This window comes from Sinohyriopsis cumingii, chromosome 1 (genome assembly GCF_028554795.1).
Source record: "Sinohyriopsis cumingii isolate HCF-2022 chromosome 1, ASM2855479v2, whole genome shotgun sequence".
Taxonomy (NCBI): domain Eukaryota; kingdom Metazoa; phylum Mollusca; class Bivalvia; order Unionida; family Unionidae; genus Sinohyriopsis; species Sinohyriopsis cumingii.
Genome location: NC_142961.1, coordinates 111,086,377 through 111,102,722, shown reverse-complemented (window position 1 = coordinate 111,102,722; position 16,346 = coordinate 111,086,377). Strand labels below are relative to the sequence as shown.

The 16,346-nt window shown below is 38.3% G+C and overlaps 1 protein-coding gene across 1 annotated transcript; it reads right to left on the bottom strand.

Moving 5' to 3' along the window:
• Positions 1 to 295: 295 nt before the first annotated feature.
• Positions 296 to 10,440, bottom strand: LOC149807604 (octopine dehydrogenase-like). Its single transcript, XM_089968705.1, has 2 exons — positions 10,283 to 10,440; positions 296 to 3,951 (listed from the first exon to the last, which is right to left on the bottom strand). Exon 2 carries the CDS (start codon positions 3,944 to 3,946, stop codon positions 2,669 to 2,671), a length of 1,278 nt encoding a protein of 425 aa, XP_089824831.1. The 5' UTR covers positions 3,947 to 3,951; positions 10,283 to 10,440; the 3' UTR covers positions 296 to 2,668.
• Positions 10,441 to 16,346: the final 5,906 nt, after the last annotated feature.

Here is a 16,346-nt window from a genome sequence, read left to right as displayed (position 1 = left end):
TGTTTCATATTCATTTGTTTTTTGTGTCAAGTGTTATAACTATTTTTTTTAAATTAACATCAATCTGTTGAATACACAACAATTCTTTTTTAAAATTAGTCATACGAATTACATTTGAAATGGTCGAACTTCTGAATGCACGCATATATAAATAGATTAGAAGGTCATTATGCTCATACGCACCTGTCACAGAGATACAGAAAGATGGAAAGAGAAAAAGACAGACAGACAAATAGAACCTCAGTCTAGTTATGTTGTACTTCGCTATATTCCACTGGTAAAAATTAAAATGACCTGATAATGAAATTTTTTATTAAGTTTAGGAAAATGATAAGCGAAAACAGGGGTATATCGGCAAACATTTTGAGCGTACTCTAACGGTAAATTGCAAAACAAGCATAACAAACTTTGTATCAAAATATCCTTTGCATAGTGCTGAAAGAGAATAAATATTTTAATCTTAAAATGTAAAGGGGGGCACATAAAGAAGTAAAGAAAACATCTTAATCGACACTTGATGCACCCACCAGTACATGTGCTTCTGAACATTTGTCAGAGAGTAGTCGGCCTTGGTGTATCTTTTGTCTGAGAGTAGTCGGCATTAGCTTATCTTTTGACTCTGAGAGTGCGATGGATTAGTTAAGGCAATGTGTAATTTACGCTGAAAGAAAACTAACACAAATCTTCAATCCTATGTTTGTGTTGGAACGTATTTCTACCATGCAATCCTAAATATTTCATATGCGATCAGTTCTGCAGTACATCAAAATACTAATGTGGCGATAAATCCACCAACTGTATGCAGTGATAGATTCTACCCCAACAAAGTTGAACTGGTAAAGAACAGGTTCAAAGGATCCAACACGCGTATAGCAACAATAAAAATGTTGCTGTAGCGATGTTTCAGCATTCTGTTGTATTTACAAAGGGTGTACATAACGCCAAAGTTAACCAATTATTGGCTTCACCTGGGAACCTTGTATACTTGTAACAAGAGAGAAAGAAATACAGTTTTAAATAACCAGCAAAAATCGTTGTGTTGGGCGTCTTCGTCGTAATCCCCAGCCCCGTTACAGCACGTACTCTCTAAAATACATGTACGGGTTTTATGAAACACGATGCACATGGTAAGTAAAACAACACTGCAGCGGCGTCGCTAGGGTTGGTGTCACCCAGTGCGGTAAACTCATGGTGTCACCCCTCCAGACTTCCACCATGGATTTCTTCTTCTTAAAATAACTGCAAACTTTGCTCCGACCAGCTCTGAATCTCATTCAAATAAGCACCAGACGCTCTGCAGACTGCATGGTGGCACCCTGTGCCTGCTAGTCATGTATTTAACTATGATCGGTTATCCGCTTATGAAATCCGACTAGACCGAGCAGTGTGTGCTCTGTAAAATTTGCAATTTTTCATTTTGGTGTCACCCCTCTGAGATGGTGTCACCCGGTGAGGTCCGCACCCCCCTAGCGACGCCACTGTAACACTGTAGTCGATTCCGTCAATGTAAAATACACGTGCTTAAGTAATGAAATCCATATATATATATATATATATATATATATATATATATATATATATATATATATATACACACAAACAGAAACCGTTTATGTGAAATTTTGTTCACTTGGATGTTTTGTACGCCCTTTGTTTTAGCCTGGATTGTTCTATTCCAGCAATAGTATGTCCCTATTGTGTCCTTGCAAGATGCAGGTTCTGGTTTTCTTGCACATAGACTGTATTTCCCTTATAAATGTGCTTTTCCAAATCAGCGTGATAAACTTGGAATTCAACAAGGGACCTTAAAATATATTTGTAATATTTTACGACGAGAAATCGCTGTATATCATCTAACTGATAAGATTTCCTATTTCCTTATTATATCTTTATATCATGCGATTTGGTTATGAACTACTACTACCACAGCTGCTACAATAATAATAATAATAATAATAATAATAATTTTGTTCTTTCCATCATAAATGTTAATTACAAAGAGAAGTAAAAAGTAATATTTGTATGCATGCGTGTGTATGTGTGTGGAATAAGTAAATAATTTTTAAAAAGTGCACATACAAAAAAACGAGTCTCACGAGGCGCGGGAATGCACTAGTTAAGCCAAAAACATACATTATATACCGATTGAATAATATATTTCTCCTTGCATAATTATCTGAATTATCTGACGATGAAAATTAGGTACCTTATAAGGTATGATCAATCAATTTAACTTTTTATTATGAGATGCATTATAAATTACATTATCCTTGGGTCTTAACTTTTCGAACTTTTTTATGTATATCTTTAAATGTGATTAAATGCTATCTTTTTATTAAAGTAATTATATATATATATATATATATATATATATATATATATATATATATATATATATATATATATATATATATATATATATATGGGGGATATGTGTATGTGTGTTGTTTCTGAGTCGATTCCCGATGATGTTTTACAATCACGCCAACATATGAGATTTTAGTCAAAACCACGATTTTCTTTAAACAGAGAAAATAGAAATTATCCTTTATCACATCCATTATCATAATGACATCAATGTAAGCAGTAGCTATAAAAACATAAGTGTTAGTAGCATACTGACAATCAACACCATAGACTGGAACAATTATCCTCAGCAAATGACTTATCACGCAGAATCGCTAATTTCGGTGCCGGTTATTTCAAAGACAGGGATTGGCGGAGGGATTTTCTTTCCGTTGAGCAAATCGTCAAGTGTCTCTATCCCATAGCGCTGTGGACAACGTGTTTCTGCGATATCCTTTCCGTCCAGTTTCCCATTCACTAAATATACTTTTCCAATCTTTTTTTGACCCCACTCTAGAAGTAAGTCATTGTTTGGTGTCTCATGGCCAACAATTTGAGCCACTCCTTTGAAGACTACCAGTCCCATGGGTATATCTTCTGTAAGATACCTGCTCTTTAGGTTAGGCTCGAATTTATTTGTCACTTTCTTCATTGGATGAACTAGCCCTTTATATGACTTGTTTGTACGAATGGCTTGCAGAAGTGACGAAGGATCTTCAATGTCATCCTTATAATACGTGATATACCACGCATAGATGTCTTGTACTGCGTTCAGATCAACGTTAGGCCGCTGCGCCATAATGGCATGGGCTACATCAAGGAACTCCTTGCTGCATTCAGCCATCAAATTTGCTGTGAATTCATCAATACCCTGGTAAAACAAGGGCTCTGAGTTGACTGGTTTACCATCCCAGTCCTTCCACTTACCGTACAATATAGCCGGATGAACAAAGGAATAAGACATGAACAGAATTTCTAAGAAATGTTTTACTTGTTTTATTTCAGGCGCGGGGCCAAGGAGTGCTTGAAGGCTCATCAAAGGCGGTTTTCTAGGAACTGCTTTCCCTCGTAGTATTGAGCCAGCAAGGTATTTCTTGACACCAAGACAATCTACCGTCTGACCGAATTCTTTAATCCTACATGCCCATGGTAAGGTCTCAAAAGACATTATGGTACATTCTGCAATCGTGTCGTGACCATTCAAATTTTTACACTGAAACTCAAATCCCGGTTGACCGGGTAGACCCACAATAACTGTCTTTGTATTAACGTAGGGAGCGATGGCTTTCAAATACTCTTCATGAGCAAATGCTGGGACAACAAAAAGTACTAAATCGCTACCTGGGATTACTTCAGATGCTACTTTTGAAACTGCCGCCGGCTTGGCATGGTCGTCAGGCTGATTTTTGCCTTCTTCTTTGGAATAGTTAATGGTCATCTCCCCCTTTTCCAGTGCCTTACTCCAACGCTCAGCCTCGTCCTGGAATAAAGTTAGTACCTTCACTTCTGTATCTGGTCTGGAAGCGGCAAGAACTGCCATCATATGAGCTCCATTTCCTCCTCCACACACGCAAACCCTCAGTGGTGATGCGTTCGACATGATATCTGAAAGAAAGATAATTATACTTTTTTTTTCACATTTCAGACCTTCTATTCTCGTGCGAGTAGGGTGGGATAGGGAGTTTAATGTGAAAGAGGCAGAATCTAATAGTGAGCGAAGCACGTATTTCGTGCGCGTTCTGTGGTTGTGTAAAGTAATGGGTCTGTGTTGGAGGATATATATATTTTTATATTGTTGTTGAATTGAAAATTTTAGTACAAATCATAGAGATTTTTAATACTCTATAAATGTTACGAACACTTGCTCGTCTTTATTAGTTTTTTTTCTGTAATGAAGCATGTGCAAAACATATGATAATGGAGTAAAAATAAGCACTTCCTTATAAGTGGTTTCAAAGTGATGGGGGGGGGTATTCATTACTGTTTTTACGAACACAAATTGTCAAAACCCTTCTCTAGCTAATGTGACATAGATGAAACCGTGCAGCGATCGAAGCTTATATGACGTGTGTGTGTGTGCTAAAATACTGAATTTGTCATGGAGAATTGACACCGTGTCTTTACTGTCCTGCACGTATTTTTCCCCTGTAAAGTTATTGAACTGGAAGAAATATTTATTTCAAACTTCTGGTTTTAGATACCTTGTTTTACATATAGGAGTTATTTACCGAGTTCGTAACGTGAGCGGGTCAAGCTGATTCCGGTATAACAAAGTGTGTGTGTGTGTGATTTGGATTTTTAACGTAGCTTTAACACTTTTTTAGTCATATCGCTACGATGTCTGCAGTGTCACAGTTTATATTGATGTCTAGCACTGGGGTATCATCCCGCAGACATGTAGCATTATGTCCCACCCAGTCACATTATCCTGACACCAGGTCGACCAGTCCTAACACTAACCTCTTAATGCTGAGCGCCAAGCGAGGCAGCTGTTATTACTATTTTTGTAAGTCTTTGGTATGACTCGGCGGGGGATCAAACCCACAACCTACCGCTCTAACCACTAGGCCACCGGAGCGGTCCGTATAACGAAGTATTAACACAAATTTGCCGAGCAGGAAATAATATGAAATAGGTCAGTACCAGAAGAAACGAACGCAGCTTCAGATGAGTGCGTTACCGAAATACATTGTATATACAAACTGAATGGTTCTCAAAAATGAACCACAAGAATACGCGAGAACAGTAACAATATTGCGAGACATCTTGTAAATGTTTTCGATGAATTTAACATATTTAAAGTCATGAACCTGTATAAGTAAAATTCACTTTTTATTTCTTTGAAATTTATGTTCAGACATTTCTCTAATATATTTATATGCTGTACAAATTGGACCAATTTGTTGTGCTCCTGTTCTTTACTGACATGACTGATCGGCCACCAGTAATGTCAGAAAAAGGAAGGAGAATACCCTGTTGGTCTACGATGTCAATCAGATATGAGACCGGAAACAGGGTTTTCAGATGTGCTGGTGTTTGGTCTGAATGACGCCATGAAGATGTGACATATTGTCTTCTGCGTGCCCGTTATCTGCGTTATGTTTATGAGATCCCACAAATATAACCGAAAACTGGGGGTGAATTGAAAATACGAGTACATAGCAATTTTTTGTTTAGAAGTTGAATAAATGCTATGAACAAGAACATAATCAGATGAACGTTAATGACACTTATTCGTCTTTTTTCGCTCTTTTCCTTAATGCAGCACGAGCCAAATAAGAAAGTTGTTGTTGTTATTGTGGGGTTTAACGCCATTTTTCAGCACACGATAGGCTAAACATGGCGGCCAGTATTAATGGTGGAGGAAGAACCCGGAAAACCCCGGAAAGAACCACCGACAAACGAGAAACTACTGGCAAGCTTTCTCACATACCCACATTAGCCGAATCCGAGACTCGAACCCACGCAGACAGAGGTGAGATGGCAGTGATCTGGGGCCCCCAAATAAGAAAAGATAATGGCCTCTCATGAACCTCTCGAGCTTTCATGTAACCGACATTCTGTGCATACCTGCCCATCTCTCTCTCTCTCTCCCGCTCTGACGGCCTAGTGGTTAGAGCGTCCGTTTCGGATGCGGGAGGTTGTAGGTTCGATCCCCTCCCGAGTCATGCCAAATACAAATACGTAAAAAAATGGCACTAACAGCTACTTCGCATGGCGCTCAGCATTAAGAGGTTAGTGTTAGGACTGGTCGGCCTGGTGTCAGGATAATGTGACTGGGGGGAGATCATGCTACATGTCTGTGACATGATGCCCCAGTACTAGACATCACTTTAAATTGACACGATATGACTGAAAAATTGTTAAAGCTACGTCAGAAATCCAGCATCTCTCTGTCTCTCTGTCTCTCTCTCTCTCTCTATATATATATATATATATAGAGAGAGAGAGAGAGAGAGAGAGAAAGAATATATATATATATATATATATATATATATATATATATATATATATATATATATATATATATATATATATATATTGTAATTAATTAAGCCCATTTGTAAGACAAATGTTCTGTGGTAGAAGAAATAATACCAGGAAACAAACGGTGTGCAAATATCATTGTTTACGAGGCACTCGTTCTCACCATAATGCTGAAAATAGAGCGTGTAATGATTTTCTAGCTGCAGAGGTCGATGAAGGACGAATTGTGGTGCGTTAGGAATGAAGGCTTTCAAGGCCACTATCATTCTCGTGGTGTGGGGGAGAAAGTACATCATCTATCAGTCAAAGACAGCATGTACATCATCTATCAGTCAAAGACAGCATAAGTGCTGTAACTCGTGAAAAGAAACATTCGAAAGACGGACTATGAGCCGTGGAGATGCAACACTTCTTTATAATACAGCAAATAAAAAGGCTCTAGTCTGATAACGTGAATAGTAAACACTGCAATGATAAATTAGATACTAATTATGTTACAACATTCAACTCGTGTTACAGATGTTCACTTGTGAAACGTTGGATATATAACTCTTTTATATAAAAAAATGATACGTGTGTGTGAATTGGATTTTTAACGTAGCTTTAACAATTGTTCAGTCATATCGCTACTATGTCTGCAGTATGGCAGTTTATAGTGATGTTAGCACTGGGGTCACATTATCCTGACACCAGACCGACCATCCTAACACTAACCTCTTAATGCTGAGCGTCAAGCGAGGCATCTGTTAGTACCTTTTTTGTAAGTCTTTAGTATGACTCGTCTGGGGACCGAACCCATGACCTCCCGCATCCGAGGCGGACGCTCTAACCACTAGGCCACCGGAGCGGTCACAATGATATTTGTGCATATTTTTACGAGTTCAAGCAATTAGGTTTCATATGATTTTTTTTCTTGCTCTTACATAGAAAAAGATGGTAAAGACAACCATGTCACTTGTTATCGGTAAAGTACTAGCTGAACGACAATATCCATGGCGGCCAGTATAACTCGTGGAGGAAGAACCCGGGGAAAAAATCCAGTAGGAACCACCGATCCACGGGAGACTACTTGCAAGCTTTCCCACATAACCACACTGACAGCTCGAGACTCGAACCCACGCAGACAGATGTGAGATGGTAGTGATCAGTAAAGGCGAGAGCTTTATGCCACTCGGCCACCCTAAATGGGATGCTATGAACGACATTCAGGCCAAATCCAAGTTTTGGAAAAATGACGGATTTAAAAAATAGTCACGTTTTTAGTTGGTTTTTTTTTTACTAGCGTAAGTTACTACTTCACCTACATGTATTCCTCTGTAAGACCGCCTATCATTCTAAGATTTCTAAGAAGTTCAGCAGAGCATTTGATTTTCGTTTGCATTCTACATTTTGTCTCATTTTCACTGAATATTTTATCGTTTGTTAAGTAAGGTTATTTTTCGTTTATTGGCACTCTCTAATAAATATATTCCCCAAGTGTTGGTGCCCCACTCAATGTTTCCATGTCAATTATATCAATAGTGTAGGTAGTAAATTGGAGGCTTCAGTATCAGCACTTCTGTTTGTATTAACAAGCTCTCTAATGTAAACACAGTGTATTCACAGGCTGTCAGCTTAATCATCCAACTTTAGTTAAGTTTTTAGATAAGAACTTATACAACAATACATGCATAGCAAATTCAGCTACTGAAAGATACTGACAATGTACCTTTCGGCGGGTGGGGGTGCGATTTTCTTTCGAGCTGAGATCTTGTTTTCCTTTATCTCGCTATTTCTGTTTTTTTCTTCAGATAATATATGCATTAAATATGATATTATTTTGCTATAAATCAGATATTTTTTCCAGCTACTGACAGACGTAAATTTTAGAAAGGTGCCAGGCTCCTGTCCCAGAACATGAAATTGTTGGTCCCTAATAGAATTGCGGTATACCATGGCAGGGCCGCGGGCATGGTAAAACAACGAAGAAAAAATATCGGGAGCCCACAACGGCCAGTGAGCCCACCGCAGTCACAATTTTTAATCCTTAGGGACCTATTGGAGAATCATTCCTAGGGCCCAAAAATCCTGTCCGCGACCCTGTACTGTGTGGTACGTATCGCGCTATGTTCATTGTTCGTGGTACCCAGCACTATAATATAATTACTGAGTGATTTCGAGTCGCAGTTAGTGCTGATTTACAAAAGAGGGCTGTTTTAAAGAATCTCTTCATTTTTATTTTCTCGACTTTCTCTATTCGGTTACCTCTGATGCCAAAGACATAAAAATGGTACTAGCAGCGGCCTCGCTAGGCACTCAGCATTAAGAGGTTAGTGTTAAGCCTAGTCGGCCTGGTGTCAGGATAATGCGACTAGGTGGCACATGGTGCTACATGTCTGCGGCATGATGCCCCAGTATTAGACATTACTATAAACTGTCACACTGCAGACATCGCAGCGATATGACTGCAAAATTGTTAAAGCTACGCTAAAAATCCAAATTACACACACACACACACATATTCTCCGGAGGCATGGTGTGAGCAATGAAACATTTAAATATAGGCATACTTTGTGTGGGAAAAAATGACCCCTACAGCAAGCTGTACCGGTGTTGCCTGACTGTTATTAATTAGTAGTATCAATTTCAACTGCTCAGAGGTACGAAGAGAAATGTTGAACCGAAACCCCTTGCAAATATTAAATTCAAAAACCCAAATTTCGTGACAGCCCCGTTAAAGAGTTTAAAACCGATGTTGACCGCTGGCTGAGTGCCAGAGAAACTTGTCTATAGCATACTAATGAAACAAGTGTGGCGCGATGTTAAAATCTGGGAAGCAGTGGTTCCCAAATTTTCTTCAAAAGATGTGGTGACAAACAGGGTCTTAAACGAATACAATCACCCGGAAAATGTGTCTAAAAAGTGAGCAATGTATCAACTTCTTGGTAACACAGGAGCTCGTATCGTTGCTTACAATTTACCTGTCATACATGTACTATACAATAACTACTAGTTATTATATAGTACATGTATGGCAGGTAATTTGTAAGCACCGATACGAGCCACAGTGGTTGGTAATGTTATCTCTATTATATTGATCATTTAGTTTTCTGTATGTTTGAGGGATCCGTATTGTTTTTTTTTAATTTTATTTTTCTGCGATATGTTGATGGGATCGTTTGCAATTGCTGGCCTGAACTTGCTCTGACTCGTCTCGCTCACCTTGTTTCATGACATTTTCCTTCCCCGATATTTTTGACAAGCTTTTTAATCCCAGATCTTAAAAGAGTTAATTAAATAAAGTCTGTCCTTCGTTATTAAGTAGAGTGTGGTCCATTTTTGGCGCATGTATTTATTGTGAAACTGAGCAAAAACCTGCACTTCATTCACGATTACTGCATAACCCTTCTCATTGTTTCTCTTTCATTTCAGTTTAACCCGATATAAAATAAATCACGGATTTACATGTCCTAAATCTCGTACGAGTTGGTCAGAAAGCATCCTTTTACATAATAACAGAAAAAAATATACATTCCGTTTTCCTCTGCGTTTTTATTTATTGGTGTGAATACATTTTTTTAGGTTTTGTCATTTTCTCTTCTCTTGTCCTTAATGAAGTATGAATGAATTTGACTTTCAACTGTTTTGAACGTGGGCATCAGCTGAGGTATCCACACGTAAACAAACGTTAGTTAAATATTCAAAAACACGAATTAAGTAGACGACACGCGATCCATCACGAACTTCTGAATAAAGAATCAACATTACAATTATTATCAACTTGAATAAGATCATTATTGATGATGATGTACAAATTATTAATAATGGTTGTTATGATATTAATGAAAATGTAATTAAAACAGTTGATATGCCAATATCGTACAAAACAAAATGTATATGTACCAGACCAAATAGCAGACACTTGTCAATAAAATGTATATGGAGAAAAACAGTTCATAAAAATATCTACCTTGAGGAGTTTCTCCTTAGATGAAAAATATCCAATATCCAGCATATAAAATTACTGTATAATATTCTTAACGTTAGTTCCTAATGATCACACTTGTGGGATATGAAGAGTCAACACCAACATTACGGAGCCTCGTTCCGATCCAGCTGAGCCCCATATATGTACATGGCACCGCTCACATTCTTGGGGGTCACAATGGGGAACACATGCCAATATTCGCACAACATCCCCGCACCTGTTTGAAGACTTAAACTGGCTCAAAGTCAAAAACACATTCTCTTTCCGCAAACTCGTTTATGCGTTCTAATATATTTATTGCATGTCTCCCGAATACGCAAATGAAAATTTTACAAGGATTACCGAATCCACATTATGTTATTTAAGAGCACTGGAAATAATCCTTAGAGAAGTGTATCCAGCAGTTTTTAGAGTGTTAACTATCGGCTAATTTTAAAGTTTAAAACAATAATAACGAGTGCAAGGATTGTTGCAAATGTACCTTGTTGAATAGCAATCCATTTGAAGTTCTCCTATATATATATATATATATATATATATATATATATATATATATATATATATATATGCTTTCTATATGTGAACGAGAAAGGGGTAGGGGGTACATCAAGACGTGTGTGTGTGTGTGATCTGGATTTTTAAGGTAGCTTTCACAGTTTTTCAGTCATATGGCTACGACGCCTGCAATGTTTCAGTTTACAGTTTACCACCCTGATGGCGTAGTGGTTAGAGCGTCCGCCTTGGATATGGGAGGTCGCGGGTTCTAACCCCGGCAGTCATATCAAAAACTTGTAAAAATGGTACTAGTAGCTGCCTCACTTGGCACTCAGCATTAAGAGGTTAGTGTTAGGACTTGTCGGCCTGGTGTCAGGATAATGTGACTGGGTGGGACATGATGCTACATGTCTGCGGCATGATGCCCCAGTGCTAGACAGCACTACAAACCAGGGGTCTCAAACTCAAACCACCCTGACGGCTGCATGAGGGCATTTTCGATGGCCCAAGGGGCACATCACCTTTGTTATTTCTCATGACACCTTGTTATGCCAATCATTTTGCGGGCCACAGGATACGGCTTGGCGGGCCGCGTGTTTGAGACCCCTGCTGTAAACTGTCACAATGCTGACATCGTAACGATATGACTGCAAAATTGTTAAAGCTCCGTTAAAAATCCCAATCATACAGACGCACACACACACACGCACGCACACACACACACACACACACACACACACAGAGTTTACAGTGATGTCAAGTATCGGGGCATCACGCCGCCGCCATGTAACATTATGTCCCACCCATTCACATTATCCTAACACTAGCCTCTTAATGCTAAGCGCCTAGCGAGGAAGCTGTTAGTAGCATTTTATAAGTCTTTGGTATGACTCAGCTGGGGTTCGAACCCACGACCTCCCACATCCGAGGCGGACTTTCTAATCACTAAGTAACCGGAGTGGCTCATCAAGAAATGTGAAGTGTGAACGAGTTTAAAAAAGTTTTGTCGTATGTTTATTTTCTTCTATTTTGAGGGCCGCGTGGGAGATTAGTGTCTGTACGACCGTTTTACCCTCTTTAAATAGATTATTGTTATTATTATTATTACAATATGAGGTATGGTATCAACCATTTTATTTTCAGAGGTGGGGATGGCTGGGATTTCTTTAGAGCCTTTATTTTTTTAACCTCATGATAATTCATTTTTGTCAAATAATATAACGGATAAACAATTTTATCAAGGAATCATAGCAACATAAGCCAAGCTCCCTCAGTTTTATCAGGTTCAGTGTCCGATAGCCATGTTCTTAACTGTATAACCGCCATCGCTAGCTTGTTTCAGATTGTTAACTAATTAAATTATAAAAAAGTTAAATCGAACTTATTATAACATCGATGGATATATGCTCAAAATATAATATAAAGCATCCTCCAAGTTTATTGAAATTTGTAAAGAAGGATTGCGCAGTCCATAGTGTACTAAGAAATATTCTAACTGAAACACGAGAAAAAATATATGGGGTTACTCTGTTTGGATTTTTTCCCCTCAAATTTATACGAATTTTCAGTTAAAATTACAAACAAGCCCCCTCCCCCAACCCAAATAAACACCCCCCCCCCAAAGAAAAAAACAATAAGAAAGGAAAATAAAACCGACCTAAAACAGGTGTAAAACTTCGCTGAATGAAAGCTGTTAGCCATAATTGGCAGAGAGACACGTGTGAAATAACATACAAGTTGGCGACCTCTGCCATTTGTCTACCGTAGAACTGTATCGTGGATTGTTGAACACACAATAGCATAGACCCATATCTATTGCTACATGTTTGTCGTTCGATTTGCATATCAGTCTTAAATATTTATTTGAATCTGAGTTAACGTTAACTTGAATCTAATATAAGTGTACCATGCTCCTTGAATGAAAAAAGTAGTCCAGGATTTAGAACGTACATTTAAGTAATTCGTATGATACACGAGCTCACAAATGCATTGTTATGTATGTATGTATGTATGTATGTATGTCATGCCCAGGAAGTGGGATATAAGTACAAACACCAAGGGAACGTCAAGGCAAGCGTTACGGGCTGGCCTGGGCAGGTATTGAACCCGCGACTCCTGGATTAGAAGTCCAAAGCTCCATCAGCTCATCAGCTAAGGTACCCCAGTTCACATAGCCAAGATTAGAGACACGAAGAGCCCTCACCCACTCAACCATGCGCTCATTCCCAACTTAAATTGGGTCAAAGTTCAAGCGTCGCAGCTTCGATATCCGCCCTGACCATCCGGGGTTGGTTGCATTTATGGGGCCTTGAGAAAGGTACTTAGCTCCAGTTTACCTGGCTTGGTATAGTCAATAATATGTTTAATGCCTTTTTTTTAAAAAATTCGAAGGCCAAAGAAAGGACTCGCGCTTAAAGGGAACACTTACTGCGCAAGTGCAAATTAACAGAGCAAAATCACCCACTGAATTAATATTTAGAAATACAAGCTCTACAACGAAAGTTATACTACAAATTGACACAAATATGGAGAGGAAAGCGATATCCCTGAATCTCACAGTGTGTGCATGAAAACAGGATGTGTATTAAAACAAAATACGCACATCGCCGCCATGTTTAGTTATAGTATATTAAGAGAAGCAAATGGCGGCAGGAGATCGCAATCTTTATTCCTATTCAACCGTTTCATTTGGCAAGCGGAGAAGGGGACGACCAAGAAACACCTAAGATGGGTCACACCTGGTGTCAGCTTGAAGGGATAGCACAGAATAGAAGCCTCTGGCGATCTTTTTTGAGCGGCCTATACCCCGGCAGGGGTGACGGGCAAAACCAATGGTAAAATGCAGTTCATGTTGGTCGAGCTGCGGTGCGATATGTATCGTCAGACCAAAAATGTGTGCGTGTGTGTTGTGTGCTACTAACAAGAAACATAGTCTTGTTCAGGAGCGAAAATGGATAGAATACGATCAAACACGTCACCGTTCTGTTCGTATTTTACTAAAGTACGCATACTACAACTAAATATGATTGCCCCTGTGACCGACATCTTACTTCAGTCAAAATGGAGTTAACCCTTGCTTAAATTTTGGTTACAACATCAATATACGACTATCACAACCATGATCGTCAAGTCGGGCAACCAATGACAAAAATGAAATGAGTTCATGATCAGTAGGGCGTCAAGACAAAGCACCACGCACTGGATGTAGCCATCGTCCAAAGGAAATATATATATATATATATATATATATATATATATATATATATATATATATATATATATATATATATATATATATATATATATTAGAACCCATCCAGAATTTGCCTACATCCAATAACATATTTTTTTGCGGAGGAAACCAAGTCTACGGCCACACTTTCAGTAGTAAGCAATAACGAGATTTTCAAAATGGCCAAAATGCTGGTCATATTGGACGTCCGATCAGCACCATTTTAATTTAGGACAAACAAGACATTATAACAAGTCTTCTGGTGAAAACGCCATGTTTATATGACAATTCGTCTTTGTAAATTTGTGAATTATTAGGATGTTCTGGGAACACGTGGCAGCTGTCAGCCTGACACATAGCCATTTTAAGCTGATGCATGTGATTGGCACGGAAATAAATCCATTGCGAGTGGGTGGGTGGGCGGGGTAAACATACGGTACTCTAATGTGTCTACGATTAATTCTTGATAAGGTCCGTCCGATAATTGTGCAAGGCGAATTGGTCAAAACGAGGTGAATTTGGTTCAGTTATTGAACATGTCTGGGGGTTGAAAGGTTGCAGAAACTGCGTTTGTACTTGCTGAATTGTTTGTCATAAGCTGAAACTTTGTAGAGATTAGTTCATTAAGGGAAGTGTGGAAGTTTTTAAAACCTTGGTGGGCGTGTGTCAGTTATGTGGCGGTTAAACAAAACTAAATTTTGATTGGCTAAGCTAAAATTTAGGGTGGTGTTTGAATGCGATTTTTATTTTTTATAAGTGTATTACGCCGTAAAATTATGCAGTCTAAGTTTTACGTGAGGCGAAGGTTTTAGGCTCCGGGGTCAGGGCATACTTCCTTGTAACGATTGTCCAAGGGTCATGTATTGGAAGTCTTGATTCTTTAAAATGGGGTAAAGAGAACAAGGTACCGCATCTAATTTTTATATAATTTTTCTTTGATACAAACCTGAAGACAAGTGAATTTATGTATCTTACATTTATACAATTTTTCTTTCATATCAGTCTTATGATAATTGTTTGAAAATATTTGTCTTGAATGCTAAATGACTCTTGTATTATAAGAATTTCTTATATTTTCTGATACGGTTCTTGAGATAATTGCTTTAATTTATTCGTTTTATGTTATACGAAACATGTATGGTAGGAATTTATATTATTGTGGTCTGTATGATGTTATGCCGATGAGTTGTTAGCAGCTATGATGTGAATTCTTTTAAGTTACGTATCGGCGTATAAGCATTAGGTTCACAGGAAAGTCCCTATATGTTTCGTATTTATCCATTTGAAAGGGAAATAGCTCCAACTGGTATGTAGAAAAATACGATAGTATGGTCAATGATCCGTAATAGGCTGGAGGCAAGAGATAATTCATTGTAGGCAGTAGCACAAGGGAAGCCAGAAGAATATGTTACCCTAACCTACTACCGCTGTTGAATTTGGATCGTACCGCAACCAAATCAGCAGGTTATGCTGTCATGCTGAACAGTCAAGTTCGAGCGCTCACTCGATTTTATGGTGATATGTTTCATACATGTGCAAACGGAACGGCTAATTGCATTTTTTTAAAAATAAATTTTGGGTGATTATTTGTTTGGTAGAAGATGATCTTTCAAGTATCTTGTACGATTTTATTTTTTTCATCTTAATGATTGTTATGTTTTATATACGGGGGCTTGTGTTGTTCTATTCTACATCTTTGCTCAGATACCCATTAATTCCATTCATTAATTTATAGTTTTATATCCACTCTATCAAGTCGATAACATGGACCATCCTCCAGATAACAATAACCACCCACACCCAACAAGTCTTGTAGGAAAAACGATAACAAGATCTTCAAGATGGCTGATGCTGTATATGAGATTGGCACCATTTCGATTGAGGACCAACTAGATATCATATAAAGGTACAATGTCCATATGATCAGTTATCTAGGAAAAATATCGATAAGACTATTTTCAATATGGTTATTGTTAGAGCCATTCTGGAGGTCAGATTGGCACCGTTTTGATATAGAACCAAGCAGAAATCGTAAAAACAAATTTCAGTGAAATCCCTACACTGATACGGCAATTCCTTAAAGAGAAGTGACAAGATTTTTGAAGATGGCCACGGTGGCTGCCACACTGGATGCCAAAGCGGTACAATTTTCATATACGACTAAGTAGACATCATAACAAGACTTTATATAAACAGAAGTCCCACAAAGGGATCCAGACTCTGCTGGCTCTTTAGACATAAGAAATCTTCACTGAAAACCCCATGCGGATATGACCATCCACTCTGCAATAGTGATAACAAGATTTTCAAGATGACCAT

Excerpts from the sequence above, each read along its gene's own strand:
- LOC149807604 (XM_089968705.1), bottom strand. The coding sequence starts at position 3,946 with ATGTCGAACGCATCACCACTGAGGGTTTGCGTGTGTGGAGGAGGAAAT.